Here is a 13,970-nt window from a genome sequence, read left to right on the forward strand (position 1 = left end):
CACACTAAGAGGATAACTATTAACGTGCAACTTGAGCTTAATCAAGAGCAACGCTCTTATCGGATAAGCAAGGTCCATCCGCCTACTTTTAAGTTCTCTAATTAGTCGGAAATTTGGATGAAGTATTTTTAAAAAACGTATTTTAATTAAGGAGAATCCTGTATACATAGTAAAGGAAGTAAGAGTATTTTAAGTCTTCGTGCTTTAACAAATGGGCGGTAGTAGCGGTGGTATAAGGTCCGAATGGCGTCACTAACAGGTGATTAGTAAATTGACTTTTTTTAAGAAGCCCCTCCACCTGGACGTATATATAAGGATTATTCAGGAAGTTGTTGGCGTACACTACTTAGGGCATCTTTTACGACTTAAAATTTTAAATAAATTATTGCGGAAGGAGTACTAATGGCAACACTTTACTGCGCATTTAAAATAATGATTTTTTTAGTCAAAATACTTAGAGGCACTGCGACAATATATTTGGTTATTTTTAACCAGCTGGAAAGCTCGATACCTCCTTTAATTAACGAACTACAACTTCGTGGTTGTTGTACTATCAAAGGTTCACTTAAGTACATACAATCAAATCTCTATCCCTAGGGCACACCGACCAACCGTTTATAAAAGCGTACTTTCTTAGCCACTCTAGTGGGCCCCTATATATCTCGCAACTGAAAATTATTGGTTAATATAGTTACCCACTTATCGCACATGCAGTTAATTTGTGGTTAACGCTAAAAAAATAGAGTTACGTAGGTCTCTGTTATAACTTTTCTCTTCCTACATGGAAGAGCGGGGAGTGGGCTGTCGAATTACTCAAAAGGAAAACTGTGATCCTGCTTTTAAGGAGCCCCATGAGATACCTTTTAAACAGCATAGCAAATCCTTTTTTGATACACTCGCCAGTTGGGGTAAATTAAAAAGTTTTAGGAGGACGATATCTGCCTCAGTTCCCAGAAGTGAGATCCACAGTCAATTATGCGGCTCTAGTAAGATGATTTCAATAGAATCAACTTCTAATAAAGAAGTAAAGAAAACTGAAGATAGTAGCGTTAACAGAGAGTCAAGCTTTCTAACTGGACAATTAAGTCGAAAGCAATCTTTGAAATGTTCTTTTACCTATAGCCTTACTCCAAAGCCGTCATGGAGGGACAAAACAAAAAAGAAAAATTTTAAAGATTATAAGAAAAATTTTTCCTCTGAAGAACCAGAAATCACCTTTGGAAGTTGGCTTAAAGAACTAAATGACTTACAAAACTTGGTTGAACAGTTATTACTTGAAATTCCTAGAAAAAATAAAAGGGTTGGGCGGTTTTATTATACTAACTGCTTTACAGGAGCTGACATAGTATTGTGTTTGGTTAATAAGTATTCAAAAAAGGAAGATACGAAGAATCAAGAACTTCAGGTATAGTTTGCCCTATTTTATTTGTTAATAATACACTCTTTTTACATTTTGGATTTTTTTATTGTATATCATAAGTGTTGATTATTGTATTTTTATATCAAACTCTCTATTATGTGCTTTTTTAGCTTAACGTTGGTTATTAAAATAAGTATACCTTGAGCTTTTTCTTTAACTATTACTGTTAACTTTTATGTTAAGTAAGTCGTTTGTTTTGTGTACTTAAATTTCTTATTGCTGACTGCTAATAGTGTTCCTTATCCTTGCTTTTTATGTTTATATAATACTGTAGGCTTTTCACCTTTGTCAACGTCTTTTAAGAAATTCTTTTATAAGAAGTTGTACTCAAGAAGGGCCTGAGTTTGCTTTTTCCCCTAAAGTGTATTACGTATTCTCATGTGAACTTCAATCCATTATTCCTTCTAATTCAACTAAAGCTTTAAAAAAGGTAAGGGGGTATCTTCGGTTACAAGTAATATTAGATTCAAAGCATCTTGTAAGAATTTACCCCTCTAATGTTCTGGTTAGAAGCATAGTCGAAGAGTTAGAGGTTGAACTACGAAAAGATTTACCTAACGCAAAAATTAAAAGTTTACACAGGACTTACGGCATCCCCATTTCCTTAAGTTTACCAGCTTTCCAGACACTGGTTCAAGATGATATTTTAATCCTTGAATCAAAATAAAAAAAAAATTTTTTTTGAGAGTAAATTGCTACCTTTTTGCGATGATAATTAAATGATCACCGAGTAAGCTCTATAGCGCTCGGGTATTGTTCGTAAACATTATTTAACCTAGTGTATTAGAGTGGGTAGCTTTATAAAACAATTGACCAAATACTTATTGAGAAGTTTTGTGCGTGGGTTATTTTATATGATAAACTTAAAGGCTATTTTTTCGGTTTCAAGTTTTAAAGGGCTAATTTTTTTTAAGAAATTTACCTTCTATCCTTTCTCGAAAAATAACTTTAAGCTACTTCAATTAAACACAATAAAATTTTAACTTGTAAATACGTCACTGGCGTGCCTATCCCAAGCCTGAGTCTCTTTACAAGGTTTTATAATTAAAGTTTTTTAACCTTAATTTCTGTTATATTTCGTTTCCTCTTATAAACTAGCCCAGTATTTCTGCCAGTATACTAGTTAATATGGTTTTTTTCAACTGGAGTCATATAAATAGCAGTGCATTTAATTAGTTCCTTGGATTCTTTACTAAAGAGTAATATTTAACTCCATAAGTGTGTAGTTATTGCTATGGAGGATATATGGTGTCGGTGGCCCCCTTTCTTTTTCATAATATAAACTTTGTCTTTTAAAAATCATTTAATAGTTAAACAATTGATTCCCCCTCAATACTTAGTTATTGTATTGAAGGTAACTGGCAATAGAAAGTAGAAACAGAAGTTTGTTTATTCTAAAATTGCAAGAAAATAAAGCATGGCACTTGAGTGTCGTTTACTTATATTTTTTAATAGTACTTTAAAAAGCGTCAGATAAAGTAATTCATAAAAAGGTTGCTAGAACTTAACACCGAGAAAACTACTTAAATACATTTTTAACTTTTGCTGTGTTAACTCACATATTATTTTATTGGCGAAAATATGGTTCATAGTAGGATAAGTGACTTGTTAAGAAATGTGCAAGCAATTCACACACTTAACAGGACTTTAAAAATTGCTTATGCTTATATTTGTAAAATTATATTATATAATATAAAAATAAGCTTTCTATTATATAGTGTCATTACTCTCCCTCCTTGAACACTGTTTAAGATAATTATTAGCATGTGAGCAAAACCCTTATATAGTCGTATTTCTCGACGTGGGCGAACTCTTCGCAAAACTATGGTATTTTGTTCTATATAATTAATGAAGTTAGGGTGCTCCTGTTCTTTTAAAGACCGCTACTTTTTACCTTTAAATAATTAGAGCACATTTTAGAAAATAGTACATAGGGTCTTCTTAGGGTCTTTACTTTCCTTTGGTTGTTTGCGATTCCGGCTTTGCGTTGAAAAAATGAAGAGCCAGTTAATTACTCTTTAGAATAACTTGCTGAGTGCAATAAAATCTTTTGCAGATTCCAAATGAAAAATTTGCGCTTATCAGAGCATCTCCCTCTCATCGAATGCTTACAATGCTTATATCAAGAACATTATTTAAATGAATTACCAACCCTATGAACACTAAATATCAAAACTGAAATTGACTTAGGGCTCACGTAAACTATACTTACGAGGGCTCACCGGTGGAAATGAAGCCTAGAGGAGTAAGATTGGCTTTCAGAAACTATACATTTTTAATTTTTCAATATATTCACCATCTATATTAATACACCTCCCATATCGTCCGTGCGATTGTTTTATCTCGCGAAAATTATTCCGAAACTTTATCTACATAATTCTCATCTATTACCGATCTCGTTTCGTTTTCATGCAAAAATCTTCTACTATGTAACGACTTTCTTGAATCTTTGAAAAAGTAAAAATCGCTTGGAGGCATACCTGGGCTGTTGGGGTAGGTAATTAATTCCCTTGAGGCCCTTATTCCATAGGGCACGCTTTGCAAAGCGAGCTGTGTGAAACGGCGCTTTGTTTTTTAATAGGAGAAACCCTCTGCAGAGTTTGTCCTGCGTTTCTCAATAATGACTTGGCGCAATTGGTTGATTAAGTCAGCACATTATTCGTTAAAAATCAACCAAACCATCCTTGCGCTATCCCGGAATTTCGTTGCCATAACTTTAATAGTCGCTCTTTAAACCTTGAACTTGCCCAGTTTCCTTTCTTCCTTTGACTCTTCTTTGGATTCTGGATCGTACTGAGCAATCCATTTCTATCACAGGTTACAATGCGATGACAAATTGCCTCCAAACCGTGCTCACGTAAACGTAGAAACTCACGCGCACTTTTTACTCTTCATTCCCAACCTGACCGGGTTAACATTTTGAGGCACCCAACGCGCGCCCATCTTGCATAGTGAATGACTATGAAGGATATATCCAACCCAACACTATCCTTATTGATATTCAGTCTCTCTACTATTTGACGAACCCAACTTCGAGGGTCTTTTTCCACTTTTTTAATAATTCCTCCTGTAACCACCGTATAAGATGGCCCTGGGTGCTCATCGTTTTTGAATAACTCTAGTAATTCTTTAAAAAACTGAGTCCACCTCTTGACTGTCGCATTTGATGGAGCACAATATCAATATGAATAAGTGATTTCTTTGGCACAATTACCTATTTTAAGGTACTTCATTACAGCACGATAATTAAACTTCCAAAATGATAAGGTTCGCTACACATACTATTTGTTTGACATTAGCTCAACTGTTACCTCAAGCATAATTAAATTGACACAATAGCTGTTAACATTATGTGTGTACATATACGGTCCAAGTTATTTTCTAAACACACCCTCCTAGACGAGGCTTACTAACAAGAATTGTATACATAATTTATCGACAGAAGATGTGGGCTATCACCGTAGCTCAGTGGTTAGAGCATTGTCACACAAACCTTAGCGCCGCGGGTTCAATTTCCCGGCGATGACAACTCGCATTTTTCGGGTCTGTAAAGAGGTCGCTCGACTTTTTAGTGATGTTTCATTTCTTCTTTTTTCCTAGTGAAATAAGTTTATAACTTTTGCGACATGCAATATGTTTGCATAAATACAAATATATAAATGGCTCTTCTGATCAACGGTAAGTACTAGGGCGGGGGAAGGCAAAATTATCAAACTAAATAAGCTATTACTAGCAGAATTGGTATTGAGAAGTTTTTCTTTTCATTGAAATTAGAGCTAGGCAAATAATTGGACTGCAGCAACGTTTTAGAAGAGATATGGATATGTAATTCTTCGTGTTCTTAATATACAACTGAAGTATAGCACGCAAGAAAGAAAAAGTAATCAAGTGTTGCCCATAGGTGAGTACATGAGAAGGCCCTCCGGTTTATTAATTTTATTTTTTTCAAATGATCAACAGAAGTTAAAAAAAAATTCATTTATAGAAACATAAAAGTGAGTGCACTTATCAAACTTTCCGAGTTTTCTCTCAATTATAAGTTGCAACGTTATGGCCTGCCTAGCTCTTTTTTAGCGCGGGTATCCTAACATCTTTTACAACTGAGTTTATGCAGTCCTTATTAACAACTGTCGTTAAGCCTAAATAACAAAAACAATAAAAAAGAAACAGCCTATTAAAAAATTATTATAAATTTGTAGTATTGAATAGAGGTGACTTTAGTGAGTCTTTTAAAACCTGACTTATAACCCGAAGTGGTTCTCAATGGTCAATATTTAAATTTTTTTTATAATTGAACGTTGCACAGTTTGACAATGGATTTAACAGTTATTTGGCTATTTACCTCAAACGGAAGGGATCATAGACGTAATTAATCAAGGGAAAGGGTCCCTAAGTCTTCTAGAGTTTTTTTTGTTTTTTCCTTCTTTTACTAAAATTTTCGTTAATAACTGGACAACAGGGTACTAGCCTTAGTGGTTTCTAAACTTTTATGGCATTTCGCTTCTAATAAAAAACAATGATGCTTTAAAAAGGTTTTACGATTTCATATCATAGCTATTCCTAGCACATTAAGAACTGATGAATACATGATTATAAGTATAATCTCAGCATTGATAACAGCGTTAAAACTTCAAAGAAATGCAAAGTTATACTTAGACTGGATAACATGAGATGAGAACTATTTAACGTTTTTGAAATTTTTTTATGAAACTTGTTAATGGCGGTGGGGGAGGTTGACGGAATAAACTTGTTAGCAAAATAGTTCGCAAAAGTCTTGCCTTAATTTCTTTGCTTTCGGTTTCTATATAGCTGTCGCGCAGTGGCAGGGGTGATGTTAACCTAACTCACTTCAAAAGTTCTAGTAGTCCCCTTCGTTACTTTGCTCAGCTCCACCTCTTATTGGAAGATTGGGTGTACCTACGTTGGTGTAAGCTGTCTAGCGTCAGTTTTCCCATAACGGCCTTGTGGTCTTTTATGAAGCAGCCACGCTACTGCTTAGGGTTTTAAGTCCACAGAAAAGGCGGTTAGAGCGGTAGGTAAGTTCACGTGTCGCCATTTCGATGTAAGCCTCTATCACCGCATTCCTGAAGTCGGCAAAGGCATTCATCCGTAAAGATGAAATGCTCATATTTGTGAAAGACCGAGAGAAGTTCTCTAATTCTTTTTGCGGGACGGCAAGGGATGCGAGGATTCTTACAAGCGATCCTCTAGCCGTTGAAAAACGTATATACTTTTAAAGAGCAACATTTAGAGTGCGGCACAAAGACTTTCAGTTTACGTGCTCAGTCTAGCCCATAAAGAGGAAACGTTTCAGTATTAAAACCCAGCTGTGTATAGAAGCGTATTATTAGTTTAATTTTGCATGTAAAGGACTGGAGAGTCATTTACAAGAAGAACGTCAACTTTTAAAAGTGAGTAATTTTGCTGGGAGATTATGTAAGTTATACTTACAGCCACGAACCCTTGTCTGACTAAGTGCAAAGCTATTAGATAGTTTGACATACTAAGAAAATTAAATCAAATTATTATCTTTGTACCGCTTCGAAGGGCCAAGAATTTCGTTGTCTGCTTACCGGCTATAAGCAAGTACTCGGCAAAGGAGTTATAAATAAATCAATCTATAAGATAACATAAAAAATTACGTATACTTTTCTGTTATTTTACTATGTAAAACTAACTTTACAAATATTCATGGTGAAAATAGGGGCTCACTGGAAGCGATTCAAGCAGCCGCTAGGTCTTATATAAGTATTGTACCGGCCCACATTAAAAGTAAGAACAACAGCGGCTTGGTGACTACCTGAACGCCACTGTATTTCTTTAGCTTTTGATCTCTATTATAATGAATGAATAATTGGTTGACACCAAAAGGGCAGCCAACATGCTGCTATTGAGTATCACGCACGAACCACCAGGCATCCGTGGTTATGCAACAAATGAACGAATTATTATGAGCAGTTTGTTTAAGTTTAAATTACTTAGTTTACTAACAATGGTTATAATACATTTTTAGCAGTATTCTCCCTTTTTATAAAATAATTAATAGAGCCTCTTTAATATTTTCGGGTTAATAATTACTCTCAAGTATTTAACATGAGAGCGCCACCTCAATGTAAACCTTTATTAGGGCTTCACGAAAACTAATTTTTTCCAATGTACAAATAGGTATGTTAGAGTTATATAGCCAGAACAGTGTATATAGAGCTAGAGAATATAGTTTATCTCTCGCCTCTTAGATTTGGGCACTCCTTTTAACTGTAAAAACTAGCATAAATGGAAGTAATTTTTATTAAACAAATATTTACACCCTTAATTTTTGAGATAACCGGTTAAATTTAGACGGTAAATTTTTTATTTAATAAACAATATTTAATAATTTATCTTAAAGATATTCGAACCTGAACCTCGATTTTTTTAATAAATAGCCCGCGCTGTCACACTTCACTGAAGCGTTTCCGAGATTAAAGAATACAACAGCGTTGGTGTTCATATTGTTATAAGCCCTAGTTGTAGCTTCAAAGTCTTAGAATATGGTGCATTTTGAAGGGCTTACCACGGCACTTAAGTTGATCACACTGAAATAGTACCTTTCCATCTCATCCTTTGTTTAAACTCGTATCTATCAGGGCCTCCGCAACCTTTACAGATGAGGGTGTTTTCTAGTTATAAGAATGGGTATAAAACGACATCAGCGCATTTTTAAATTCAAAAAGTTGATTTTAATGAATATCGAGTTGAAGAGCCAGGTGGTCGGTAAAAATAATAGCTTTAATAATAATGTCTCACGACTAAATATACCGTTAGCTCCACAGTTTTTTATGCTAAGCAGGGTTCAAATACTTAATGTAATTTCATTTTTGATACAACATTAGGCACAGCAATGGCTACAAGTTTTAGTGAGGAGGAGTAATTGTAAATATTTCAGAAAACAAGAATAATATTGCGTAAACATAATAAATTTATCTCTAGCGGAGTTTTTAATGCTGTCATCATAATATTTAGATGGTGTGATTAAAAGAACTTAAAAATTTCCATGATGAAAACTCCGCGATATTCTTAGTCATTTTTCTAATATTTATTTGAACTTGTAATTTAATTATTTTATAGACTTTTTTGTTTTAACATTTGTTTAATGAAAGTGGACATCCCTAGGTAAAAAGGCCTAGAATACTTATTAGTTTAAGCAGAGTGGAAATGCTTCTAGGCAAAGACTGCGGCATCAATATCCAACTCTGATAGCGTAAATGTGTATTTATAACAATAGACTGGGTGACTGAATGTAATCGTCCAGCGAATTATATAGGCAGTACTTCATAGTGCATAGATGACTGTATCCCCCAGTTTTTTTAATAAAATTCGGGCTACGGTGAAGGCAGCCCGGATAAATGTGACAAGATGCTTTGTGAATTGAACTTCCTTTCTGATACTGAAGAGCAGTTTAAGCCAACCATCAAAGTCGACATTAAGATTATTAACACTCCACCGAAACGGAAGGCCCTCGGCCCCCAGGGTATCACCAGTTTAAAGTGATGCAAATGCTAATGGTGACGGTTGCCTCGTCAACTCGATGGTTGCCTTCGGGCTCCTTACCAGCTGTTACCAAAAACGACTACTGTGATGCTATTTGGAAGAACCACGACCGGCCTCTACGCTAAACAAACATAGGCCTATCAGCTCATTTTTCAGTAGTTGGCAAAGTAGCTGAGGCCCCATACTGCGCCGCTTAATAGAGTTTGTCGCGCAAGTCATGCCCTGCCAGAGGTCTAGGCAAGGGCATATAACGACGCAACAGCATTTGTCTGACAGAGTGGACAATTCTTGACTTAAATTATAAAAAGGCAACATTCGCCTTTTTTTTAATTTTGAAAAAGCTTAAAATCTAGTTTGTCACAAGGGCTTGCTTCGCAAATTGCACGCCATAACCCTCTCTACTGTCCTTTTTACCGTGCTCAAATATTGAAAAACATTTTCTTCAATACATTTGTGGGCGATGCGCGCAAACCTTTAAATCTACTAAGAGCGGTACTCCCGCAAGACCCCTTATCTTCAGCTTTTCTTTATTCTTTAAGTGCTTCACGTGACATAGCCCATCAACCCCCACCTACATATATTGTTTTATATGGATATTATACGGCAATTACTCTTTGTCAAAGTCGCCGGCCTGTGCGGCAAATCCGTAATGCCACCTAACGAAGCTAGCCAACTGGTGTCGTCGTTGAAAGTTACTATTAATACAGAAAAAACCAAGGCCCCTTTTATCACGAAGTAGCACACTTAATAGGTTAACTACGTAAAAATATCATACCTGATCGAGAGTTGTCGGTGTAGCTCATGGTTAAGAATATTGACGCGTGAACTCAAGGTCATGGGTTTGATTCCCACCGACGCGTCTCTCTTTTCCAATCTTTGATGGTCTCGTATATAACCTCATCCTCATGAATTCTAATGCTTTGTAAGCACGCGATCTGCTTGGGCTTAATGAAAGAGCACCTAGGATTCGGCTAAATAACCGACCTGGTGGTTATTAACATGGAGGTACAACATGTCATATATACGTAAAAACACCATAACGGAATCGAAGTTATTGCAGAAGCTCAGCGATTAAGAGCATCGACGCAGCATACTCAAGGTCTGAGGTTCGATTCCGACCGACGCGACTCTTTTTTCGGTCTCTGATGATCACGTAATATCTGGCCTCGCTGCGCCACAAATCGCCTCTCTTGGGGCTCCAAGGTGAAATATATGGGTATCATTAATAAAAGTTTTCTCAAAGGCTGTACGTAAACTTTGTTGTGGCAAAGTAAAAAACGGCTGCTTAAATTATTTATCTTTTACGTTGTGCCAGAAGAGGCTGTCGTTACACAAAAGTGATGCTTGCATGTGTTGGTATCCGGCCAGTCATAACATACGCTTCTGCTACCTGGGCTTACGAACTCACCGGTGATAGTCTTTTCGCTTAAGTGAAATAAAAGATACTTCTACGCCACACATCGGGTACGCCGTGGTTGATTTACACGATGCTTTATATTGAAACCTCAATTTTGAACCCCTCACAACCTTTATCCACACTATGACCTCATCACCTAGACCGGTCTTATAGGTATATTAACCAGTTACTGGCTAAAGAGATCTATTACAAGCCACGGAGGGGCGGACGTTATCGCCTTGTTAAGAGCTCGTAACTTCGGTGTTTTTAACCAGATGGAGCACTAGGAACTACCCTAAATGTTAATAATATTATAATTTTATGTAATTAGGTACTTGAAATATTTTTATATTTAGATAAGTTTTTAGAATAAGAATAATATGTTATTACGTGTTACTATCAATTTAAATAACAATATTGATAAACCACCTAAGTACTAGTGACTATTTCGAATGGTAGGCTCATTATCAAGGCTATTGTAGTAAAATAACAGCGAAAGCAGTAGATAAAAATAACGTAGAGTATAAAATTTTTTAGCACCACTATCACGTTAAGAAAGGCTGAGGATTTCTATAAACAGATTTCATGTAAAAAAGTTAAAATTAGTAGAAGTTTAACATTATTAGCCCTTGCTGCTTTCATTTGGGAAACGAAAATTGTAAAAATTGTACTTCTAAATAGTCATAACCTAATTATAAAGTGAAAGCTCGAAACTCTTGACACTTCTCTGAATCAGTTATAACTTTTATTAAAATTTTCACGAAACAAACAAGGAACCCTCCTTATAATTAACCATTTCAAGGGTAAAAAAAATACTTAATTACTGTGATAGCTTCCTTTGTATCAGGTAACATTTAATGTTCAAATTTAAGAAAGTGTAGGTTTAAAAAGCTTTTTGGCACGTACTGGATGAGCTTTATTACTATAATAATAATGCTTTTGCACGGCCTTAATAATCTGTGACCTAAAGCGTTTTCTTGTTAACAAAACTATCTTACTGCTTTCTGAATTTAAACTTAAATACAATGTATAACTTTGTAAAACTACACTGTTATTATAAAGTTAATAAATAAACTATGATAGGGTTGGAACTTTCTACGTAGTCTAATTAAGCATAAAATTAAAATATTGTGATGCTTGCATAACAACACAAACTGCTTTAGACTTACACCCGAACTCGCAATCGTAGAACAGCCGTAAACTGAATCCTTCCCCCCAGGTATAGCACGTGGCCTCATGCAACGGTTATTTTTTCTGGGTCACTGGGTTTGTACGTTTGGGCTAGCTAAACTTGTATATTTTGTTAAAATTTGCAAATATTGGAATGACCCAGTCGGAACGTATATCTTGCAAAGATTACAACGTTTTTAAACAATCCCTTAAAAATCTTAGGAGACTAGACGATTTAATAGTTCAAAAATTAAATACCACCATCCCCACTGACACCTTCAAGAATCAGTGCTCCATCGAAAAAAAGCGAGAGTTATGTGAATCGTTCAGGATAAAGGTTTTAATATTTTGTTTGGGGTAAATTGAGCTCTGTTATACTTTTTACCTAGCATAAGGGTAAAGGTATTAATATTTTATTCAGCTCGCAGAAGCTCATAAATTTAGAGAATGGTGCATCGTAGATTGTATAGCTGAGGCAGAAAAAGAGGTTTTTTTCTTTTTTTTACTAGTAAATAAATTATCTTTGTAATTGTTAATTAGGTATATTAACTTATTAGGTTAACGAACTAAGGACGCAGAAGTTGGAGGACCGAGACAACGATGATGTTGTCGAGGCCTATCAGTCATCCTTACAAAAGTTACGAATGCTTAAGAGCGATTTAGCGGCTGAACAGGTTTTATTTCGTTTTTTGGAATTTTAATTTAGTTATTATTATTTTACTATAAGCATTTTGTTTAGGAGTTTTTAATTTTCAGGTTACTTTTAACTCTGATGTTATAGGTTGTACAGGAGCGTTCCATAAAAGTTTGGTCTCAGCGCTGTTCTAGTACCGAAGTTTTACATAATTCTTTTGGCTGATTAAATTTCATTATTTTGTTTCATAGCTCTTTTAATAAAATTATGAATAACTTTTTTTTGTAAAAGTACATTACTTTGCAGGCTTTATGTTAGTATTTTTTTATTTATATACGGAGCTCTCTGTATTATTTTTGTATTAAAGGCCATTTTCGAGTAAAGTGATGTAAATTGTAAGTTAACAAAACTGTCATAGTGGCTTGCTTTAGCTTAAGGAAGAATATTAAAGTTCATTGAACAGAATAAAAGTAAAGATTTATAATCAAAACTGGTTATGGTGTACTCAACTTATTAGATTAGTTATGCAAGTAGTATTTTTTAATAGCTTACTTAGAAGAAAGCTCTATAATTTAATCACTTGATCAATATATTTGTTAAAAAAATATGAAAATTAACCTATTTCGCGGTTAGCATGGGCCATAAATGAAATTTTTTATCATAAAAAATTAATTTAATAGACGATTGTAATAAAAAAATTATTAGGTTATGTGAAAAGTTTCCACCCTTTTTTTTGAAGAGCACAGAATTTTAAGAAAATATGTTTGTGGCGATACAGTTCACTACTTAACTAATTAAAGATATACACTAAATAGTCGCCCTACTACTCGCCTTCTTTTGTGCGGACTGAGGGTCGGATTTCTTAAAAGCTTGATAAGTCGAACACATTGCAATATAAAATGGCGTTGGGACTCAACTTTTCTCCAGGAAGAATTCAGTAAGGTAGAAATATAGGATGATCCCCTCTTTAAGTAGTAAACTGTAAATTTTTGTATATGGACACAAATTTTAAACTTCATTAAGATTTAAGTTTTTAAAAGACATGGGCTTAAGTCTGATTGCTATTAACTTGAGAGTTTCTCTGCATTCGAACATCTTTTAGGCTTATTGGTGCACTTCAATACATGCTAGAATTAACGATCCCTTTTAATTAAGTAAACAATGGAAAATTTAGTGTGGAGTTGTCTCAGTCTCGCCAACGAGGCGTGGTGATTTTGAGAGCTCACGATTTTTTGCATCAATGTCCTCTGAGCAAGTCTGGCAGGCGAACCGACTACATTCAAATGCTTCGATTGCCATGAGAACCAGATAATAAATACACTAACTGTCAAGCGTCAACTGTATCGCACACTATGACAAGTCTGGCCGTTTCTTGCGTAAACTTTAGACACTTCTTAATTTTAGATAGTAACGTTCCCAATACATAAAACGGGCATAACGACTGTTTGAAGAGTCGTGCAGCTCAATGTGGTGGGCAAACCGCTATTTGGTGTATCATAGAATCAAAGAAAAGTACAGTTCGACTACTATCGCCTGGTGAACGGGGAATGAGGATTTCTCAACTCTTGAGTCCGCACTCTTTCATACAACTCGCTCCGCTTATGTATTCATGTAGTCTAAAAAAAAAAATTTAGCCTCATTCTCTTAACTGTTCCGCTAAGCTACTACGCAAAACAGAACTCTTTCAGGAGAAATTAAAAAAATTATTCTTTGGACAGTGTGCATACAAATTTATTGTTTATATCAAATTACTTTTGGATTATAAAACCATAAGTTAAGGGAAAAAGATCAATCTAACTTTATTCGCTTAGCGCTTCAAC

At 35.0% G+C, this 13,970-nt stretch overlaps 1 protein-coding gene across 1 annotated transcript; it reads left to right on the plus strand.

Moving 5' to 3' along the window:
• Positions 1-11,650: 11,650 nt before the first annotated feature.
• On the plus strand, positions 11,651-12,375 carry LOC135122036 (protein MIX23-like). Its single transcript, XM_064046292.1, has 4 exons — positions 11,651-11,853; positions 11,938-12,003; positions 12,074-12,190; positions 12,298-12,375. The coding sequence occupies exons 1-4, from the start codon at positions 11,671-11,673 to the stop codon at positions 12,373-12,375; spliced, it is 444 nt and encodes a 147-aa protein (XP_063902362.1). The 5' UTR covers positions 11,651-11,670.
• The last annotated feature ends 1,595 nt before the right edge of the window (positions 12,376-13,970 follow it).

Source organism: Zophobas morio, unplaced genomic scaffold (assembly GCF_036711695.1).
Source record: "Zophobas morio isolate AGI-343-1 ecotype UQ-CSIRO unplaced genomic scaffold, CSIRO_AGI_Zmor_V1 ptg000837l, whole genome shotgun sequence".
Classification (NCBI taxonomy): Eukaryota; Metazoa; Arthropoda; class Insecta; order Coleoptera; family Tenebrionidae; genus Zophobas; species Zophobas morio.